The 22,443-nt window shown below is 28.6% G+C and overlaps 12 protein-coding genes across 12 annotated transcripts; 8 read left to right on the top strand and 4 right to left on the bottom strand. All coding sequences in view use genetic code 12, as the record gives it.

Moving 5' to 3' along the window:
* Positions 1-810: 810 nt before the first annotated feature.
* Positions 811-2,232, top strand: RCH1 (Rch1p; the record flags this gene model as incomplete). The annotated part of the gene is made up of 1 exon (XM_051760374.1): positions 811-2,232. The coding sequence occupies one exon, from the start codon at positions 811-813 to the stop codon at positions 2,230-2,232; it is 1,422 nt and encodes a 473-aa protein (XP_051611910.1).
* A 60-nt stretch (positions 2,233-2,292) lies between these two features.
* Positions 2,293-4,143, bottom strand: PEP7 (Pep7p; the record flags this gene model as incomplete). The annotated part of the gene is made up of 1 exon (XM_051760373.1): positions 2,293-4,143. One exon carries the CDS (start codon positions 4,141-4,143, stop codon positions 2,293-2,295), a length of 1,851 nt encoding a protein of 616 aa, XP_051611909.1.
* A 319-nt stretch (positions 4,144-4,462) lies between these two features.
* Positions 4,463-5,608, bottom strand: PTC7 (type 2C protein phosphatase; the record flags this gene model as incomplete). Its single annotated transcript, XM_051760371.1, has 1 exon — positions 4,463-5,608. One exon carries the CDS (start codon positions 5,606-5,608, stop codon positions 4,463-4,465), a length of 1,146 nt encoding a protein of 381 aa, XP_051611908.1.
* Positions 5,609-6,392: 784 nt separating this feature from the next.
* On the top strand, positions 6,393-6,686 carry KGF55_005365 (F1F0 ATP synthase subunit e; the record flags this gene model as incomplete). Its single annotated transcript, XM_051760370.1, has 1 exon — positions 6,393-6,686. The coding sequence occupies one exon, from the start codon at positions 6,393-6,395 to the stop codon at positions 6,684-6,686; it is 294 nt and encodes a 97-aa protein (XP_051611907.1).
* Positions 6,687-7,126: 440 nt separating this feature from the next.
* Positions 7,127-8,197, top strand: KGF55_005364 (ubiquitin-protein ligase peroxin 10; the record flags this gene model as incomplete). The annotated part of the gene is made up of 2 exons (XM_051760369.1): positions 7,127-7,172; positions 7,236-8,197. 2 exons carry the CDS (start codon positions 7,127-7,129, stop codon positions 8,195-8,197), a joined length of 1,008 nt encoding a protein of 335 aa, XP_051611906.1.
* A 255-nt stretch (positions 8,198-8,452) lies between these two features.
* MNN10 (alpha-1,6-mannosyltransferase) lies at positions 8,453-9,508 on the top strand (the record flags this gene model as incomplete). The annotated part of the gene is made up of 1 exon (XM_051760368.1): positions 8,453-9,508. One exon carries the CDS (start codon positions 8,453-8,455, stop codon positions 9,506-9,508), a length of 1,056 nt encoding a protein of 351 aa, XP_051611905.1.
* Positions 9,509-9,748: 240 nt separating this feature from the next.
* SWI1 (Swi1p) lies at positions 9,749-13,372 on the top strand (the record flags this gene model as incomplete). The annotated part of the gene is made up of 1 exon (XM_051760367.1): positions 9,749-13,372. The coding sequence occupies one exon, from the start codon at positions 9,749-9,751 to the stop codon at positions 13,370-13,372; it is 3,624 nt and encodes a 1,207-aa protein (XP_051611904.1).
* A 99-nt stretch (positions 13,373-13,471) lies between these two features.
* KGF55_005361 (uncharacterized protein) lies at positions 13,472-14,164 on the bottom strand (the record flags this gene model as incomplete). The annotated part of the gene is made up of 1 exon (XM_051760366.1): positions 13,472-14,164. The coding sequence occupies one exon, from the start codon at positions 14,162-14,164 to the stop codon at positions 13,472-13,474; it is 693 nt and encodes a 230-aa protein (XP_051611903.1).
* A 301-nt stretch (positions 14,165-14,465) lies between these two features.
* On the bottom strand, positions 14,466-17,126 carry KGF55_005360 (uncharacterized protein; the record flags this gene model as incomplete). The annotated part of the gene is made up of 1 exon (XM_051760365.1): positions 14,466-17,126. One exon carries the CDS (start codon positions 17,124-17,126, stop codon positions 14,466-14,468), a length of 2,661 nt encoding a protein of 886 aa, XP_051611902.1.
* A 1,183-nt stretch (positions 17,127-18,309) lies between these two features.
* On the top strand, positions 18,310-20,590 carry KGF55_005359 (uncharacterized protein; the record flags this gene model as incomplete). Its single annotated transcript, XM_051760364.1, has 4 exons — positions 18,310-18,315; positions 18,747-18,768; positions 18,946-19,254; positions 20,247-20,590. 4 exons carry the CDS (start codon positions 18,310-18,312, stop codon positions 20,588-20,590), a joined length of 681 nt encoding a protein of 226 aa, XP_051611901.1.
* Positions 20,591-20,974: 384 nt separating this feature from the next.
* On the top strand, positions 20,975-21,848 carry KGF55_005358 (uncharacterized protein; the record flags this gene model as incomplete). Its single annotated transcript, XM_051760363.1, has 2 exons — positions 20,975-21,050; positions 21,424-21,848. 2 exons carry the CDS (start codon positions 20,975-20,977, stop codon positions 21,846-21,848), a joined length of 501 nt encoding a protein of 166 aa, XP_051611900.1.
* A 50-nt stretch (positions 21,849-21,898) lies between these two features.
* Positions 21,899-22,222, top strand: KGF55_005357 (reverse transcriptase family protein; the record flags this gene model as incomplete). The annotated part of the gene is made up of 1 exon (XM_051760362.1): positions 21,899-22,222. The coding sequence occupies one exon, from the start codon at positions 21,899-21,901 to the stop codon at positions 22,220-22,222; it is 324 nt and encodes a 107-aa protein (XP_051611899.1).
* Between the last annotated feature and the right edge of the window lie 221 nt (positions 22,223-22,443).

The raw sequence follows: 22,443 nt of genomic DNA, 5'->3' as shown, positions 1-22,443 counted from the left end.
TTTGCGTGTTGTTTTTGCGTGTTTCAAGCTGATTAAGTTGTTTGAGAATAATTAAAGTTTAACCTCAGCCGTTTGTAAAAATAAAATTGTGGATTAGCCACGAAAGAATGAAAAACTAAAATAAATGATGCTACAACCAACTCTTAGATTTGGTCCAAAATAGATAGTTAAGATCAAAACGACTCAAACAATCTAATGGGGACTACAGTCATACATGTTGGGTTCTAATGATCTTGAAAACTGGTGTTATAATCCCATTCTTTTGTATATTCTGAGTTTTTGAAAAGTTTGTATTCGATACGAGTTTTAAAATTTTAAAATTCTGCATAAAAAAAAAAAAAAAAAATAGAAATTTATTTCTCGATCCGAATCTATAAAAGTCTGGAGTAAAGAATATTAATATTGAAAAGCACATATTCTTAGCCGATTTTTAAAGGGATTGAAATGGTCTAATATAAGTAATTGTGTTGAAATGTTGAGCTTTTTAACTTGTCTGCTTAGCACCACTATTTTATTCAAATTTTCATGATAGTTCCGTTTATACTCTATACTTAATCTAACCGAGCTAAAATATTTATCAATACTGAAAAAAATATTTTTCTTACACAAAATACGTACTGTTAATATCGTCATACTTTAATTAAATTATATATAATAAAGACATAATATATCAATTTATTCAGTACAAGATATAGATTTGAAAGTTCATATACCGCTAAAAGATAATAGGTTCAATCCTCATGATATAACAAGACAAGCAAATAGCATTTCACAACAACAATTATACAATAATCAATTCCTATAAGCATTATGTTTGAAAGTCTAAAATCATCACCAACTATCCAGAAGATCCAATCATCAAAAATATATATATGGTCCAAAAAGATATTAGATTTTTTAATTAAACAATGGTTTTTTATATTTTTAGCAGCATTTATAGCATTAGCTCATTCATATCCTGAATTTGCAAAACAAGGTGGTACAGTAAAAGCTCAATATTCAATAGGATATGGAGCTGTTGCTGTTATTTTTCTAATTAGTGGATTATCAATGTCATCAAAACAATTGCTTGTAAATTCATTAAATTGGAGAGCTCATTTTACTGTTTTATCATTAAGTTTTTTAATTACAAGTTCTATTATATATGGTATTGCAACTGGTATAAAAGCAGCTCATAATGGAGAAATTGATGAATGGTTATTAGTTGGTCTTATTGTAACTCACGCTTGTCCTACTACTGTAAGTTCTAATGTTGTTATGACTAAACAAGCTGATGGTAATGATATTTTAACATTATGTGAAGTTTTTATTGGAAATGTTTTAGGAGCATTTATTACACCTGCTTTATTACAATTATATATGACCGGAACATGGGATTTTGGAAATCCAAGTTATCAACCAACAGGAGATAGTTCAATTGGTGATCTATATAGAGAAACAATGAAACAATTAGGATTATCTGTTTTTATACCATTATTTGTTGGTCAAGTTTTACAAAATTTATTCCCAAAACAAGTTAAATGGACTTTAACTACATTTAAATTAAATAAAGTTGGATCATTTATGCTTTTATTAATTATGTATCAATCTTTTTCTACTGCTTTTGCTCAACATGCATTTACATCAGTTAGTCATAAATCTATAATTTTCATTTGTTTTTTTAATTTTGGTATGTATTTATTTTTTACTGTAATTACTTATTTTTATGCAAGACCATTTTGGGTTAAGTTATGGTTATGGGAATTTCCAAATGAAAAATCAAGTTTCGTTTATAAATGGTCATATTGGTTATTTAATCCATTTTATTATAATAAAAGAGATACTGTTGCTATAATGTTATGTGGTCCAGCTAAAACTGCTGCTTTGGGTGTTTCATTAGTTAGTTCTCAATATGGTTCAAATAATCCAAGATTAGGAATATTATTAGTACCTTTAGTCTTGTATCAAGCTGAACAAGTTATGACTGCACAAGTTTTGACAACTTTCATGAAAAAATGGGTTCATTATGATGATAAAAAGGTTGTTGATGATGAGAAAGTAGCAGGAGGCAGTGATGAAGAAGATTTACAATTAAGTCATAGAGATACAAATGAAGAAGATAGAGAAGAAATAATAGAAGAAGAAGAATTACATAGAGAAGAAGCTGAAGAATTAGGTGAAACTACAAGTACTAGTGATGATGTTAATAGAGATGTTGAATCATATTCAACTGATTCAAACGGGAAAATTTAATAGATTTATTTGATATAGACTTTTATTTAATTCAATTTTGTGATTATTAGAGACTATTTTTTAAAATCCAAATTCTCCTAATTCTTCTTCTAAATTATTTATAGTTTGAACAATTTCATTTTTATTATCTATTAATGAAGTCAATTCATCAAATTTTCTATTTTTTGTAAATTCATCAATAGTTTTTTCAACTAGGAATTTTTGTTCATTTAATACCATCAATTGTTCCCGGAGTTCTCTAATTTGCTTTTTAGTGAGTCTAGGCAAGGGACTAGATTCTATTGAAACTGAAGAATCTTTATCATTTGTAGCTGACTCATTAGCTAAATTTTGTTTTATTAAAGAATTTTGTAATTCATTAATATCTCTATATTTTATAATATTTTCTTGTAAAAAAGTTGCAATACTTTGATAAATATTCATTAAAATTTTATTATATCTTAGCTGATACTCGTCACGTACTATAATTTTATTATCTTCCATTGTAAAGAATTTTTTTTTAAAATTTAATAGTGATATTTCAAACTCTTTTAAGTGTAACATTAATTTATGACCAATTTTAAGATTATCTTCTTGTTGTTTAGTATTTAAATTTTTAGTTTGATCTGTTTTTATAGAACCTTCTTCATATTTCTTTATGAGTTTTAAAATTTGTTGCTTTTGTAAAAATAAACCTTCATACATTGTGAAAACAGATAAATCTTCTCCAACTTCTATGGTTGTTGTTGATCCATTTTGCTTTTTCCAATCATATAATATTGCATTTTTACAATTAACACAACATCTAAATCTTAAATCATCATCTATATTGCTCCAATTATCTTTAACCCTTGTAGAATAATTTAAATTTGGTAATTTTTCCATAAATGCCATAATTGGAACATACATTGAACAATTTTTACGAACTCCATTACTATCATCACAAACTATTTCACCACATAATCTACAATGATGTTTTCTTATAATAAAATTAAATTTTGTAAAACATATTGTACAATTTGTTATTATTGAATCATTTTTCCAATTATTTCCAACAAGATCTTTTTCATCATCATCTATTTGAAAAATTGATATGAATTTTGATGTAGTTTGTATAAATGATGATGAATTTTGTTTGGAAGGTTGTTTTGTAAATCTTTTATCAATCATTAAATTAATTAATTTTATAAAATTTCTTTGAATTTTGGTTCGATGTAATTGATTGGAATCAATTTGAATTTGTCTTTTAGATTTAAATTCTTTAGTTAAATCAACAACATTTACTTCTGCTTGCATTTTTTCCATAAAACATAATTGACAACATCTACTTAATTTACCATTTGATGATGAATCAAATTGTGGTAATTTTTCCGTTGGATCATCAGGATTTGGATTTCTTAATTTTATTTGATAATGAGTATGTTCATTACAATATAATTCTCCACATTTTCTACAATTAACTATACCATTTTTAACATTTAATTTTATTGAACATATTTTACATTTTAATTGTGATTGCAGTTGAGCATGTTTCCAATGTTTACGAGATATTTCATTAGAATGATTACCACTATTGTTTGTTGATGAAGTTGAATTTTTATTTGAATTTGTAGATGAAAAATTAGAAATTGGTTCTGGACTTGAATCTCTACTATTTGTATCTCCTATACTAAACCCTTGCTCTGTGAATGCAAGTTTATTGATTTTTTTAACAGGTGTTGTTCTTCGATAACTAGGTGATTTGGATATTGGTTTTGGTGATTTGTTCTTATCGTTTTCACTATTATTTGAGGTTGAAGTTAGATTATCATGTGAATTTATAATTGAAGTATTATTCATTTGATTATCATTATGTAAATCATCAATATGTTGATTTAATTGTGATAAATTAATCATTTGTTCATTACAAATGGGACACTTAAATTCAGTCATTACTGATGAGTTTGGTTATATGTTGATTGACATATTTAATTTAAAGAAAGTTGGATTAAATTTTAGATGTAAATTGATGTATTAAATAATCAAATAATATCTACAAGCAGTCGTATAAATAATCTGAAACATTTCGTGTAAATTATTAAATCATTCAATTTGCGACAATAAAAGTTTTAAATTGAGCGATCATTACAAATGTCTATGCACATGTCTCCAATCGGTTCTCGAGCCTTACAATCTAGAGCATTGTTTCTGATAGAATATGAACTGTCTAGTGTTAAAGGATTATATTCTATAATTAATGTATGTACTTCTACTATAAAACTTTTACTAAAACAATAGTTATATCATCTTCTTTACCACCTAAATATTTTTGACCAGTTAATCTACTTAATTCTTGAGCAAATGCACTTGGATAATTACTATCTTTACTTACTTTTACAACTTCTTTAACAAATTTATTAGCAACTTGATCTAATTTATTTGATTTATTCGCTTCGCCTAATTCATCTTTTAAAAATATTTCAATATCTTGTGGTATAACATTATCAGTAACTCCGTCTGTTGCAAACATAATAAGATCATTTTTTTGTAAATCCCATTCATATTCATCTGCTAAATTTGGAGAATCAATTATATATCTTCTACCTTCTAATTCTGCCTTTTTTAATATATGTTGTGGTATTTTAGCTAATTGATAGGGAGTATTAAAATTATGAGTTTGAAAATTTGTTTCTTTAATTAATTTATAATCTCGAAATAATCCACACCATGAATCTCCTAAATTTGCAACTTTTAATTTTAAATTTGTTGTAATAATTCCTAAACATGCTGTTGTTCCTCCAATTTCAACTTTATCTGATTTTAAAATTTGTTTAAATGATTCATCTAATATTGATTTTGGTGTAATGCTTGAATCTGGTTTACTATTTTCAAAATTATATTTCATATGTGAACATAATTCTCTTGATATTGCAGAAGAATCATAACCAGCTTCAGACCATCCACCAACTCCATCTGCTACTCCTATTGCTATAGATCCATCTTTAATTTGTTTCGTTACAAATAAATTATCTTCACCAGTCGGTGAATCTAATGCAGCTGTATTATTCTTCTTTTTAAATAAATTTGTACTTGGTTTTCTATTTTTTGGTTGATATGCTACAGCAATATTACAAATATTAAAAGTTGTTAATGCAGAATCATAATTCAATGATGCAGATGTAGATGCAGGTGGTTGTGAAGATGAAGGATTAGTTGAAGATGTAGAATATGACTTATCACCCCCATTAGAATTCCATGATGATGATGATCCAGAAGAATTTGAACTTGAACTTGTATATGAATTTGAATTATAATTTGTTGATGAAAATGATCTTGTTGTATGTATTATTGTATTTTTTATAAATGATTGACTGAAAGTTGGTATTATTGACCTTTTTGATATAAACGATAGTAACATTGATATTATTACAATTATTAAACAAAATTTTAATGTTTTTATAGAATTTATCATTCACTTTATAAGTTTCATGAACTTTGTAACTTTATCTCTAATTTTTTTTAGTGTTTTATCAAACACCAAACTTTTGTTATTTTATGTATTCGATACAATTACGACAAAAATAAGCAGTTAGATCAATCAATCTTGTTTGTTTAATTGATGCTGATTGACAAATAAAACTAATTGGTGGAATTTGGTAATTATTACGTAGTGATGATTATAATCTTTTAGAATACTAATTATCAATTTATCAACTTTTATTGATGTGGTAATTATGATTGAAACTATTACTCCAGAGCAAATTTTACACCTCATAACACTCATGCTTTCATAAGCGCATCGTTCATTGACACTTCTGTGTCATTTTGCTACGAAGTTTGAGTTTCTTTCAATTTAGCTCGAGAAATTGAGAGGATGCTACTTCGCTAACACACAATAAACAAACTTGCAAGAAATGCACATCAGAACTCTCAGTATTTGGAGATTTTTTTATCACAATTCAGTGCTTTTTCTACCTTTTTGTAAGATGCATGCGATATCGACGTAATGTTGAATATGCCTTAACTACTTGGTTTGATACATCGGTGTTGTAAACGCGATCACGTGATAAGTATAGTCAACCAATCAATATTAATATTACGATTTACTATGTAGAACACTGAAAAAAAATTTCAATATTGAAGAGAAAAGTGTTGCAAATAAAGAAAACAACCATATTCACATTTAAATAATAATACACGATATGTCAACAACATTCAATGTATGGAGATATACTGCTTTAGGTGCAGGTATAATTTATGGTGCTTATCATAGATATTCATTAGAATCATCTCATGCTAAAAAAGAATACACCAAAAGATGGAATCATGAAGAAAAATTAATTCAACAAGCAAAAGATGAATATGCAAAACTAAAAGAACCAAAAACTACTACTCAATCTGCTCCAACTTCAATAATTTCTGGTTCAATTAATTGGGAAGATCCAAATTTGGATTTAGGAAAAGCTTTAGATTCTGTACTTGCTCAATTGGATTAAATTTATTTTTAATTCAGTTAAATTAGTTGGGACAGATTCTAAGAGAGGAGTTTAATATTAATCAAAAATTAAGATGACTAGCTTATAGATTTCAATAGTCAATGAAAATAAGATCAAATTATGGATCTGAAAATTCAGAACCACAATTTCTCGTCTATAATAGAATGATTATATATTTTAAAATGTTCAATGTTTTTCATTTTGATTATAGATTCTTCTTGTCTATTCATATCTCGTTTGTTTGAAGTTTGGTGGTATACCCTATGCCAAACTCTTTTGTATTAATTAGAGTCTATGTATTTTTTGTTCTCTCACCGAATAGACAATATTAGTTGAAAAAAAATAGGAAGTTAATTCCGTGGGGTAAAATCTACATCACTAAGAAATACATCAAGAAAGAATACTACAAAACTCACATAAATAAGTCATAACCTAATCAAATGAGCCAAGAAAAGCAACTACCTTTTGCTGACGCTGCTACAATTGGTATGTTATAATGTTTATTTAATTCGCCCTTATCGTATAATATTTACTAACACCTTGAATTAGTAAGAGCACATCAGAAAGATGTATATTTTGAATCATCATACCGAGATCATCTACAAGATTTATTCCAAATTCTAAAAGGTCAAAGATTTGTAAATACATACTCAAAAGAAATCACGGTGTTAGCTAAAGCAATATATATAGGTTTAACATCATTAATAGGTGCAAGAACTTTAGGAGAAGAATATGTTGATTTAATATATGTCACTAAATCCGGTAAAAAGCTACCTCGATTCTTACCAAGATTGGGATTTCTAGTATCATATGCAATTGTGCCTTATTTGATAAACAGATTTATAAAGTATTTGAGGATTAAAAAAGAACAAGAATTTGAATTATCAAAAACCGATGAAAAACTGGACTCTACTAGTAATTGGATCATAAAATTTTTATCAAATTATTATTCGGTTCTCGATACACTATTGAATCTCCACATTGCTATATTCTATTTCAAAGGTGAATTTTATTCATTGTCAAAGAGATTTTTTGGATTGAGGTATGCCTTTGGACATCATAAAGAACCAGAAAAAATGAAACGAGGTAATTATTCACTACTTGGTGGACTAATAATCATACAATTCCTTGTGGAGATGTTGCTAAAAGTAAAAGAATACAACGATGATCTTATAAATAATGAAAAATCACCAAAGGAAAAAACTATCAATGAAAATACCCTAGATCAAAATACTGAATTAAGAATAGATAATATTAAACAATTAAATGAATTAAGTGAAAATTTCGATTCAAAAATTTTAATAGATTTAAACGATTCAAAACAATTACCTTATTTAGAAGATAATTCAAGAAATTGTATGTTATGTTTATCACCAATGATAACTCCATCAGCTGCAAATTGTGGTCATTTATATTGTTGGGATTGTATAGTTGATTGGATTAGGGAAAATCCTGAATGTCCTCTATGTAGACAACAATGTTTAGAACAACATTTATTACCATTGAGATGACCTTTTAATTAAATGTATAATGCCTTAATGTTAATAGAATACACGTAAAAAAATTAATATTCTTTTTGTTTACAAAAACTGGAATAAAATATTTTATTTCAATTGATCACTGAAACGCAAATAGTTGATTCACTATAATTTGTGAACTATCAAGCCAGCAGAATCTAGCTACCACAACAATTTAGAGTCACTTGACAGATCTAGAACAGCGGAATTGATCCTATCCCCAATAATCACAAACTTTCAACAAAAGTAATGAGTGGGAGTTTTGCTTTACCTTATACAAATGATTATCTGGATGAATCCGAATCAAAAAGACCTTTCAAACCAAGTAGTTACGAAAAACTATCATCAAATTCATTATCATATTCATCAGTACAAGATTCTTTACTTAATTTCATAACTAAATATAAAAAATTAGTACTAATACTAATAACTTTCATTTGTCTATCTTTATTTACAAATGTACCTTACATTCCACATTTCAAAACATCATCTCCAAAAGTAGTTATAATATTAGCTGCTAATGAAGGAGGAGGAGTTTTAAAATGGAAATCACCTCAAGAATGGTCAGTTGAAAGATCTTCAATTGCAAATAAGAAAAATTACGCAAAACAACATGGATATGGATTAACTATAAAAGATATGACGATAAAAAAGAGATATTCTCATGAATGGAGAGAAAGTTGGGAAAAAGTTGATATATTAAAACAAACAATGAGACAATTTCCTCAAACTGAATGGTTTTGGTGGTTAGATTTACATACATATATAATGGAACCTCAAATTTCATTAGAAAATCATTTTTTAAATAATTTAGATAATTCAACTTATAGAACTTTAACTAATTTTAATCCCTTGGGATTACCTGTTGATTTACAATATGTTGATTATAACAAACCAATTGATTTAATTATAACTCAAGATTGTGGTGGATTTAATTTAGGTTCTTTTTTAATTAGAAGATCTGCTTGGTCAGAAATGTTATTAGATATATGGTGGGATCCAGCAATGTATGAACAAATGCATATGACTTGGGAACATAAAGAACAAGATGCTTTAGAAACTTTATATTCAACACAACCTTGGATACGAGAAAGAACTGGGTTTTTACCTTTAAGAACTATAAATGCTTTTCCTCCTGGTGCTTGTTCAGATCAAGCTGATGATCCTCAATATTTTTTTAAAGATCATGATTTTGTTGTTAATATGGCTGGTTGTGAATGGGGTAGAGATTGTTGGGGAGAAATGGAACATTATAAAGCTTTATCTAAAAAATTACATAAAAGTTGGTATAATTTTTGGCAGTAATGATGAATAAAATAATTGATCAGTCGAAATGAGTAAACTATAAATAATCCATATGTAATATCATAAACTCTTGCTTAACTTGCAGGTAGAGTGAATCTACTTGCCGGTAATTATTTGCTTAGTCACGTGCGTTGAATTCCGAATTTCTCAAAAAGAAAATAAATATATCTACGAAATTAAATAAAAATCTATAATTAAACTTGCACCCAATATCATTAATCAATACACCTATCACTCGTTATGTCTAATCCAAATTGGTTGAGCGATTCCAACTATATGGATAATTCTGGTGATGATTTTTTGAATTCTATATTTGATCAAGATCAAGGTCAAATACCTCAACCAAACATATCAGTACCAACACAATCGCAACCACCAATGCAAATGCAACAAAATCAAAATCTGATGCAACAACAACCATCAAGATCTAGTCAACTGCCATTATCTATAGCACATCAGTCTGGCGGAAGTAACATACCTCAGCAAAGTCCGATGCAGTCTAATTTTCAACAGCCGCAAGTCATGCAACAACAACAATCACAACAACAACAGATACCATCAGAAATAGATCTTAACAACATGATGATGAGACAATTAGCACAACAACAACCTCAACTGCAGATGAATTCAAATAAACAGGAAATGTTAATGAGGATGAAACAACAAATATATAGACAAAAAATGCAAGCTCAAGCCAAATCGCAAGGTCAAAATCAGAACTTGAGTCAAAGCCCACAACTTCAACAACAGCAATCAAACACTTCGACTCATGGATCACCTATGCACCCTTCACAAATGCCAACTCCTATACAAAATAATCCTCCTATGGCAAATATGAACACTCCTAATATGGGAAACTTCCCACCACAATTTCAACAACAAATACCTCCACGTGAGCAAATTCCTTCTCAACAACAAATACCTACTCAGCAGATGCACTTAAATCAGAATCAACAACAACAAAATCTTAATCAGCAAATACCCGGCCAACAACAACAACCAATCCCAGGTCAAACCCAACAGCAAACTCAACCACAGCAACGTATACCTCATAAACCATCAATGAACACTCAACTTAGCTTTGAATTATTCCATACCTTGTTATTTGATTTCATGCAGCGTAGAAAAACACCTATAAAACAACCGATTGTTATCAGAAATAAGCGCGTAAATTTATTTGTATTTTATATGTTATGCCAAAAATTGGGAGGATTTCAACAATTGAGAAGGTTTTTAAATATGGATCTTCTGCAACAACCACAAAATCCATGGGCATTAGTTGGTGCAAAAATGGGACTTTATGAAGGTGTAAACCTACAAGAACCCGGGGTTAAAGAAAGTATTGATCAACAAGTCAGTCAATGTTATGCGACAAACTTATTACCATATGAAGAATACCAAGCAACGCCTGCGGGTCAAAGAGATCTTTCACAAAGAAAAACACAATTTCAAGCTCAAATTTTACAAAAATATCAATTACAACAACAAAATCAACAACAACAAAACGTACAACCACAACAAGTACCGCAGAATCAACAAATCACACAGCAACAGCAGCAGCAGCAGCAACTACCTACACAACATTCTGCTTCTTCACAAACTCAATCATTTTCACCAGGTATGACGGTCCCTACTCCAATGACATCTCTTCCAACACATCAAAGTCCAATGATTAGCAATGCGCCAACTCCACAACAAAGAAAATTGTCAAGGGCAAGTAATCCTTCTAATCATGATTCACCAATGGTAAATTCTCCGTACATGCAAAATCAACAATACAGACAACCCGGTCAACAACAACAACAGCAACAACCAGTTCCACAACAACACAATGCTCAATTTACACCAGGTTCTCAACTTCAACCCCCACAACCTCAAATACAACAACAATTTCAACAACCGCAACAGTATGTTCAACAGCAACAACAAAACCAGAAAAACCAACATCCTCTGTCCCAACAACAAAAGCTTAAACAACAACAGCAACAAAAAGCAGGATTTCAAAATGCTCATCATGATTCAATCGCCAACATCAAACAAGTAATTTCAAAAGAAGAAGCTAATGTTTTAAAGAATTATGTACCATTTAAAAGAATGATTGAAACACATGGTAATCATACTATGAAAGATCTTTCCCAATTAGCTGGTGAAATTGAAGTCACGAAGCCAATATACTTATTTGCACCAGAGTTAGGAGCAATCAACCTTCAAGCTTTATGCATGTCTATCAAAAGTGATCATGGAATTCAAAGTTCGGAAGTTGTAAATGCATTAAATACATTATTGGTCACAACATCTGATATTAATTATACTTTTGCTATTACTGATTGTTTAGAATTATTGGATTCTTTGAGTAGATTGGGTAAAGAAGTTTTACATAAACTTATAAATGGTGAACCATCTGGTGAAGATATTATCAAACCGGATGTAACAAAATTGGATTCACAAACTCAAATTGATGAAATGTTTAACCAATACGTTGGGGATAATAATAAACATGGAGAAGATATTCTGTATGTTGTCAATTCATTAACAGGAGAAATTGTATCTGATGACGAAGATGATATTAATGAATTATTTGAATTGGAAGAACCACAAACTCCATCTACTCCAACATCACAAAATGATGAAATTAAACATTTTCATATAGATGATTATTATACTGCATTACAAATTTTTAAATGGGAAAATAAAGATCATTTTAGTAAATTACAAACTAAAAGTGCTAATGATGATCAAATTTTTTTAATTGATCAATTAATAACCATCACTATGATTTTAAGAAATATTTCATTTACTGATTATAATAAAGAACCAATGGCATCAAATAGAATTTTTAAAGATTTATTGTTTTCAATTATAAAACAAATTGCAACTCATAGATCAAAATTTCAATTTAGTAGAAAAAGGTTATGTTTATTAAAAGATTGTCTTTTGATGTTAAATAATATATCATATTTTGTTCATTTACAATCATTAGAAGAAGCATTTTTATCATTTGTTTTAATTGCTAGTTTTGGACCAAAAATTAAACGTGAATGGGAAATACCTAGATGTAATTTAGATACTCATACTTATTTTTCATTTGCATTAGACGCTTTTACTAAATTACTAGTTAGAGAACCATATAATAGATCATTATTACAAGCAGTTATGAATGGAAGTTTAAATTTAGGTTTAACAACAAGTTATACAAATAATTTTGTTATATCACAATATGATCAAGAATATACAAGAAAATTAATTCAATTATATTTAGGAGAAGAAGATTTTAAACATTTTAAAACTGGAATTTTATTAACAAGAGCTTTTCAATTATATATGAGTATAATACCATATGATGCAAATAGTTTTGAATTTTCAAAATTTGTATTTATTAGAGCACCAACAGTATCACAAATGTTATTTGGTGTAAAATTAATTATTGATATGGCACCAGTTGAAGATTTAAATACTCCATTAAATAAATTAACATTATATTGGATTTTGCATAATAGAGAATTAATTTTGGGAAATTTTGCAAGAATTGTTGTTGCATTATCTTCAGAAACTGGTAAATTTCCAAGAGAATCAGCGGAACATTTAATATTATCATCTGCATTAACAAAAGCATTAATTGTTGTAAATTCATTAGTTGATAATGCATTAATTGCTAAAAATTTAGAAGATTCTGAAGAAACTGATAATCAACATTCTGAATTAATGAAAAAATTAACTGATTGTTATGCATTTCCTAGAATTATACCTGATATTAATTTAACATTAGATACTTTTTTGGCTCCTACTATTGATACTAATTTAGGAAAAGAAATTGTTCGTTTGTTAAGATATTTGAAAGATTTAAAGGCTTGTGAAGGTATTTGATTCGCGTAAATACTGTAGTAGAAAAGAAATAGGTTTGAAATTTAATAAATATTTGTATTACTAAAAATTTATTGTAAAAATACAACCATATAAGTTGTTTTACCAATCCATTTTACTATCTCCCGTACCACTAGAACAATCTAATGATTGACATATTTGTTCTAATTCCAAAATATCTTTATTTTTTGGATTTGCTTGAATTGAAGCAGGATCAATTGGTTTTCCATCATTTTTTTGTTCTAATTCATAATGTTCTTTAATCATATCACGAACTAAAGTTTGATAATACAAAACACCTCTTTCTTTTTCAGGATGTAAATAACCAGAACTATAAATTCCTTCATTTAAATTTTTTTGAGTTAATTGACATAATTCAAAATCTTCTAATTCAACTAATTGTAAAAAATCAACAAATTCCTTTTTTTCAAATTCATTTATTCCCTTCTTGGTATATATATCATATTGTAATGTTGTTTTTGTGGCAGAAAGTGGTAAAACTCTAATTGAATACCAAGCAGGTGAATAACAATTTACACCATTATTTGGATATAAGTAAACCCATAATCCATCAAACTCACCACCAGGATTACTTGCTCTTCTTGATTCTGTCTTCTTCTCCTTCTTGCCAAATCCAAACCAACCAGATGACTCTTCTACAGTTTTTTTATTATCAGACTCTTCTTTAACAACAGTAGCATAATGACGACAATATCTATTTTTAGGAACTACTTTATAAGTCTCCATTTTAAAAGCAGCATTTAACGATCTAATGTGATTATTGATGACAGTCATAGGATAAAAAATCCGGATCCGAAATTGACTTTATCGTATACGGTAATATTACGAAGAATTGGTTAATAGTAATTGATACGCCTTTGCAAAATAATCCAGCTGAATTATGGGTTTTACTTGATTTTATTTTAACAAGCCTTGTCATTTTAGTAAAATCTTAGCTGATAAGTTTAATATCGCATTCCGAACTATCGAAAAATTAAGCTTAATTACTTTAGAGAAAATAAATCTAAGCAAATTATATTAGTGATAAATAGGTATTTAACTAGCATTATTCGATTACAGACCAAGCCCACCCAATTTAGTATCTTATGTTTTCTTTATTTTCATTGAAAATTTTCTTGTACTTCTTGAAATCAAGTAAAGCAGGATACACGGCGGCTGGTGGAACTCTGAAGTAGTTTGCATAATATCTAGCTCTTTCTAAAGTAACCATGACCATTCTATTTTTAATTTCCACAGCAGGCACTTTGTTACAATAAGCTCTAATTCTGCTGCTGATTAGCAAATCACCTGCCAGAATTACCGACGATAAATGTATGGCACCTGATATTATATTTCTTGCTACGTTGTTAGACTTATAATAATTTTCTGGAAGTCCATGTCCTGAGAATGTAACATCGATATCAAGTTCTTCATTATAGTCGTAGTCGGCAGTTAATTCTTGAATGAATTGCATTTCCAATAAATTAGTATGAAGAATTGGACCTAATTCAGTAGTCAAGCCCCATCTTTTAGCCACTTGCTTGGCTTCCATGAGGGGAATAAAAACAACACTTTGTGTATAGCCATGATATCCTCTACATTGATGTATTTTTAAATTTTTGGTATGATCAAAAACGAACCTGTTCTTGTAATTATAGACATCCATCTTGTTTCTATCTAAAAATGCCTTATTTCTACTAGCAGCCGTACCACCATTTGATGCTAATAATAGGTTTTTGTTTTTCCATTTAACCAAATCCATAAGACAAATATAGTTTTCTTTAGTTCGAGCGACAGATCTAAATATAATGAGCTCTTGAAAATAAATGAATTCATTTTGCTCATCTTCACTTATTTCCCTATTGCCATATGAATTTACTATATCCAAACAGCAATTTTTGAAACCTGCAGAAAATTCACCTGAAAAATCTGTTCTTGTCAATGGATACAATTTTTCTATATCTTTAGCTACTTGTTCAGTGGTTCTATTAAAAGCATTACTTATAAGATCCATTATATATTTCATAGGCATGAAGTATTCGAAAATACCCGTTTTAATATCTTCAAGTTCTAAATTAGTTATATTATGTCTGATGATACGTGAAGCAGCATCTGTATCCAAACCTAAGGCGTTTAATAAGGGATCGATTGCAATCATTTCTCTATCAATCAATACTGTAATGAAATCGATATCATTAAGATAAAATCTAATATCATTGCCGTAAACATCTAACACTGGATCATTTTTCTGCTCATTTCCATTAGCAGGATAATTAAATTCCGATAAACCAAAAATTCTATTGAGATTGACAAAGTAGTCATTTAAACCAAATTGAATCACTAAATTATAAGCTTTTGCGGCTGGAACGTACATTCCACGAAGTGCTGATTCTACACCATCATTTATAAATTCGGCCTTGGTATTGAAATAATGCTCCTGTCTAGTTCCCTGTGATCTAAATCTTACTTTCATCATTGAAGTAATACCTATTAAATCAGTTTCTAAAAACTTGATTACTCTAATTGTACCAATTCCGTTTGGATTTTCCTTTCTTTGGTCAGCATCAAGATCATTAATATAGTTAGATTGAAAAGCATTACTTTGAATTACAACTATATCAAAAAAGGCATAATGTATACCTAAGCCGTAACAATAGCCCAACCCATCTGGAACGACATTGGTATTAACTAAATCCTCTGGAATCTCAAACACCTTTGAACCAGATCTAACGACTAAGTCTGAAGATACATCCTTTAAAACTTGACCAGTATAATGTCTGCATGAACAGCTGATTTCTACCACTTTGGTATGATCAACTACCAGTTTATTCATCAATTGAATTTTTGATAACTCTTCATCATTATAATGAACTACCTTTTCACCTAAATGTAAAATAATAGATTCATGAGTCCCATATCTAGGACTTCTAATTACTTCAAGTTTTGTAACTTGACCGCTTCTACTAACTGGAACATAAGCTGCGTCTATTCTGCGACAATTTACATAATTGTGATTCGTGATAATTATTCCATCAGGACATAATAACTTAATGACTTCAATTAGTTTTTTATCTTTGTTGAATGTGTCCATTAATTTAATGACATCCATTTCCTGATCACATATTTGAAAATTATTGATCATAGCATTTTTAACACTTGGTAAAACATTACGATCTCCAAATAACCAGATTTCCTTATCAAACTTGCTTAAAAAAGTAATTAAATCTTTAAAATAATGATATTGAGTCTTATCATTTCTATCCCTGATATTAGTATTGGGTGCATAGGTATTAACAATTAATACTTCACTTTTATCAAATTCGATAATTGCTGCAGATGTTCGTGATAAAAAAATTTCTGCATTGAAAAAACCTCCTGCATCAACTGAGTTTTGGCAACATTCGAGTAAAATGCTTGGATCGAAAACTATTGAACTTAATTTGGGCTTTTTAATTTCACCAATCAGATTTCTTAAGGAATATACATTTAAATCTTTCAAAATCTTCACGTTTGAATCTTTTCTAATACAAATACAGGCTTTTTTATCTCCAATTACATCAATATCTTGAATTCCTCTTAATTTTGCTATTGTTAAATTTGTTTTTGACTTGTCGTCATATTTTAATTCACTAAGGCAGCTAATATCATTTTTAACAAATTTTCTTAGCAAATCAATATTTGTACATTTTTCAATGTTTCGTGATAAAATAGTGGTATCTTTTGGTGCATTGGGACTAAATCCTTCAAGGATTATCATGATTGTTAATGGTTCATAAACACATAATGTTGTATTAAAAAGTGTTGCCAAAATTTTTGATAAAAGTAAAATTTACTTAGCTACCAATTGATTTGTTTCATGTATAATTTTTCATAACGGGAAATTTAAAAAAAAAACAATTCTTCATTGAAAACCCTTCAAATATATAGAAACTATGCCATTATTCAAAAAGTAAGAATGTATAAAGCAAACATGACACAATGGTTGTTCTGACCCTTTTGAAAACGTCCTGAGAAGAATATGTTTCTTTTCTCTTTTTTGAAAATTTTAAGAAACTAATCTTTAAAATCTAACCATAAATCAAAAGGTTTATCGAATTTACGAGAACAATATCAACACATCCTCGGACAATCAATGGAAATAAAATTGTTCAGGAATTCGTCAAGCAAAACATCTATCTGAATGTGGGAATTGATTTATCAGTTACGATTATTAAATTATTGCCGCTATGATTACAGAATTTGTTTAATCACCGAGTTCATTTATTAATGCTTCAGTCGCACTTGCTACACCTTCAATTACACTTTCTGTAGTTATTTGGTTGATGATATTGCATATTGTATATTGTACTTAATGATATTGTAGTTGATGATTCTGTAATTAATGATGAAGTGATTGGTGACTCTAACATTGTTTTCTTACCCATCATCATTTTGACTCATGTGGATTGACAAAACTAAGCAAAAACATTATCTGGCTTAGATTTCCAAAAAAAGTCAAAAGTAGCTCTAACCAAAATTGGAACAGACCAGTCTGTAAGATTTAGAATTTTCTTTTAAAGATTCTAAAATACATTCAATTATCGTAAAACCTGATTTTGATTATCAATTAACTGGGAAACACACCAAATCTAATAAAATCACCAATAAAAGGATTTAAAACATTAGTAACATAGCATAATTTTAAAAGATTTTCTAAAAGAATTAAATGAAGATGAAGATGAACCAACAATAAATTTTATTAATCCAACAAATTTAAAACCATTAATTTCAACCGAATCAATTCAGCATTTTGAGCTTTTGATTCTGTTTGTTCTTTATTTGATTTGTCAAGATAAACCATTATTTTCAATTTGTATTTATGCCATTGATGTTATTGCATGGTGAATTTTATAATACTTTTGATCTGCCAGTTGAAATACAACATCTTGACCATTCGTCTCATGATGGTACGCTTCTTAAAACTTCTCACGGTGATGAAAATAGCATTACAGCTTTAAAAATTTAAACTAATGTGTAGAGTGTATGGGGTCTACCTATGGGTAGTTTGTCATATTGTTGAATTATTGCTTTGAAATTAAATTTTTCATGTTTCATGTTGAAAAATTTCGGCCGATGAAGTAACCTTTAATTTTTTGTCTCGTTTTTTTTTTTTTTGTTAGACATAAAGTGTTTAAAGGTACAAACTCTATAGCCCATGAGGTAAAAGTATAGTAGCTCGTTATGACTGGATATCGAAAAAGAAAATTTTCCTGCTTCCTTACGATGATAACTAACTAACGACAATTAGATGATATTCAACTACTTAGAACGGGTATACCATTTAGAATCATCAAGGCTATCATCACAAGCGCCATGATTTAACTATAAGTTGTGATAGACTACCAGAATTAAGTTCAAGCGTAAGATACCTAATCGCATAATCAAATTACATTCAATGAAATTTAACTAATTTAAGCTTTATGTCGAACTTGTATAAGACCATTTGCATTGAAAAATGAAGGACACCCCAGTCCTATTATCTATCAAAAGTTAAACACACCATACATGCATCATCAGGTATACTCATAACATACAAGAAAGAATCATCGTACTAACGATCAATCGTAAACCGAATATATATGACTATAAAATTTATTTGAACTATGAATCCAACAAATCCAAAACCATTGGTCAATGGAATGAAATTAAAATACTAAAAGAAATAGAATTAAATCAAGATTTTCAATTTTCTAAAAATGAATTTAATATTTTCCCATCTGATCAATTTTTTAAGGAAACAATATCATTATTAAAATTAACAACCTCAACGACTATAAATAAGAAACTAGTTGACTTAAATTTAGATCAAAGCTTCAAAATTGGTGTATCTATTAAAATAATATCTAGTCCATTCAATTTAACAGATCCATTTATTTTCAATAATCTTGTAAATTATTCTCATATTATAAATACATTCAATCATGGAGATTATTTATTATGTGATTTAATTATTTAGATAATATGAATGGTAGGATAGTTATAAATTCTATAAATAATCAAATTATTGGTTTAACATTAGGTAGTTTGAGAATAAATAAGTGGTGATGGTGATTTAACAATAATCATTCATTTTAAAAATTTTTGAAATTTTCGAAAATGGAATGAATTTTCAATTGACAGTACCACAACAAATTTAAAAACTTTATCATCTATATTTCCAATTAAAATTTAAATTTTTGAATAAATATACTTGGGGTTCATATGTATTATATAAATCAAATGTGTTAGTTACAAATCATCATGTTATATGACCTTTATTTAATGAAATTTCATTATCTGCTTCAATCATTTTACCTAATGATAATTCAGTAACTATTAATAAAAATCAAATCAAAACAATAATTAATGAATTAGATTTATCGTTTATTTTTTTGAATCAACTTATACAAAATTTAAATCCCATAATACCTACTAAGAATTATAAAGTTGAAACAAATGTATATACAGAATCCTATGGATTATATTTAAATGAAGATAATTTAATACTAATGATTCAAATAGATATCCCAATGTAAAAACTTAATCAACTAGACGTCTCCAATTAGCCAGTGAAAAAAAAAATCAAAAAATGAAAATTTATAAACTATTTGCTAGAAAGTATAAACCAGAGACAGATATTGAAAGACAAAAAAGAGAAAAAAGTCAATTTAACAGGACTTTTGGAAAAGGTGAAATTATTTAAATTGGAAAAATCTTCTTCGGAAATAAAAACTCAGGAGATTTGCTTTATGTTGAAAAAATTGCAGATCAATTAATTGCTGCTTTTGATGCACATTGAAAATATGATTCAATTGATCCCATCAACTTACTTAAAATTTGTCAGAAATTTTTGTCGGAGATGCTTTAGTTTGGGTCGAAAAATATTTTGCAAATTCTAATAAAAGAGTACGTCTCAAATATATTAGCGTTAGATATTTCAAGAAAAACCTTGATGATGCAGTAGTTGATAAGGAATTTGATCCTGAAAAACTTGTTGATGAATTTATTGCAAGGTTTAAATCCGAAGATCATGCAGCTCAGGTTTGTGACAAGATTAAAGAATTAAAACAAGGTTCTATGGATTTGGATAAGTTTAATTCAAAATTCTTTGAAAAAGCATCACTTTTAAGTGACGAAGATCTTAAAGAAAAACGGGTTCAGATTAGACTTGTGGAAACCTCAAAAGCGAACATTAATGGTTAAGGCAAGGCAGTAGCAGCATCTATCAAAAACCTAGACCACATCAGAGAGTTTTCGGTTAACGAGAATAATGATCCTGATCCATCCCCAATTAGGTCTGTCCGACCTTCATCATCTCATAGATCGGTTCCATTTGTTAAGAGAGTTTCGGCAAAACCACAAACTTCAATCAATAGATCACAAAAAGCTAAACCTTACAGATCAATGGACAATTCAACCAAATTTTAGACATACAAACGCTGAGTGTCATGCTCAAAGAATAGCATACACTAGAAGTCAGTCCAAATCAGATTCAAATGAAAAGTCAAAATGTTAGTTGCGTCCTAACGACGCTAAACTTAAGGATGAAGAATATTATTATTTATCAACTATTTATCAACTGCGGGTATGAATTCAAATAGAGTGGAAAGAATTATGGTAGATATTGAAGATGCTAACCCATGGCCAGCATTATTAGATTCAGGTGCAGATGTGAATTTTATACATAAACTGGTTGTTGAAAAGTATAAATGGAAGGAAGAATAGATAAACCCAAAAGCGATTTATAGTATTAATGCTAGTTTCTTAGGTACAGTTAATTCATATGTTTCAGTTATGTGGAAAACAATGCAAACAAGTATATTATGTTACGTTTGTAGTTTTATATCTTATCCATTAGTCTTAGGTGCAGATTGAGCAGAATGTTTAGAGCTATATCAAACACTTTAACTGTTATTCCACCAGAAACATCTATTGATTTAGATGAATACCTAAATCCAGCATCAATTACTACTGAAAGAAAATATGTACCACCACCATTTGTTGCAGATACTGATACAAATCAAATACTTTTAAAGAATTTGGAGAATTAAAAAAAAATGAATCATTACCAATTGAATTACCAATTGAAGAAACATGGTACTTGCAATCGTCAGTTCGGAAAATGCTACAACCTTTATCGCTGGCAGAATTCAACAATCGCCTTTTTCATTCATCAAAGAAAATAGATGAGTTTCTTAAAAAGCTTATGGAAGATTATCAAGGTAATATTAGTAATAATCCACCACCAATTAACTTAGATTCAAAATTCAATCATAAAATAGTTCCTAAAGATCCAAATAGAGTTACGGCGTTAAAAGCATTTAGAACTCCAATTAATTTAAAAGAAGAATTTGATAAACAAATTGATACATTATTAGAAGCAGGATATATAAAACCATCTGTTTCAGACTTTTCATCACCTAGTTCTTTGTCAATAAACAAGATAAATCTAAAGGATTAGTTATTGATTACAGGGAATTAAATTCAGATACAGTTGCAGAAGCTTTTCCAATGCCATTAGTTGAAGATTTAATAGAAAGTGTTGGTTCAGCTGGTTTTATTTCAAAATTAGATTTAGTAAATGGTTATCACCAAATACCAATGTCATCAGATTCAGTTAAATTTACAAGTTTCAGTACAACTTATGGACAATATGAATGGTTAGTTATGCCATTTGGTTTACGTAATGCCCCTGCTACTTTTCAAAGAATAATGAATATGATATTTCATGATTTTATTGGAAGATTTGTTGTTGTTTATTTAGATGATATATTAATTTATACAAAATCAGAACAAGAACATATGGAACATTTACCTTTAGTATTTCAAAATTAAAGATGTTGGAAATACACTAAGAAAATTTCACTGTTTGTTGGCTTTATATCTTATTATAGAAGATTGATTAAGAATTTTTCAGCTAAAGCTGGACCATGCAGGACTTAAACCAATAAGAGCAGATTCACAAGAAGTTAAAGAAGCATTTGAACAATCAAAATTAGATTTAAAATCATCATTAGTATGAAAACCACCAGAAATTAATGGAACTTACATAATTA

The sequence above is a fragment of the Candida pseudojiufengensis genome, assembly GCF_024610245.1.
Source record: "Candida pseudojiufengensis strain CBS 10847 chromosome Unknown scaffold24, whole genome shotgun sequence".
In the NCBI taxonomy this organism is placed as follows: Eukaryota; Fungi; Ascomycota; class Pichiomycetes; order Serinales; family Debaryomycetaceae; genus Lodderomyces; species Lodderomyces pseudojiufengensis.
The sequence above is the reverse complement of the archived record's forward strand: the minus strand, read 5'-3'. Positions and strand labels throughout refer to the sequence as shown.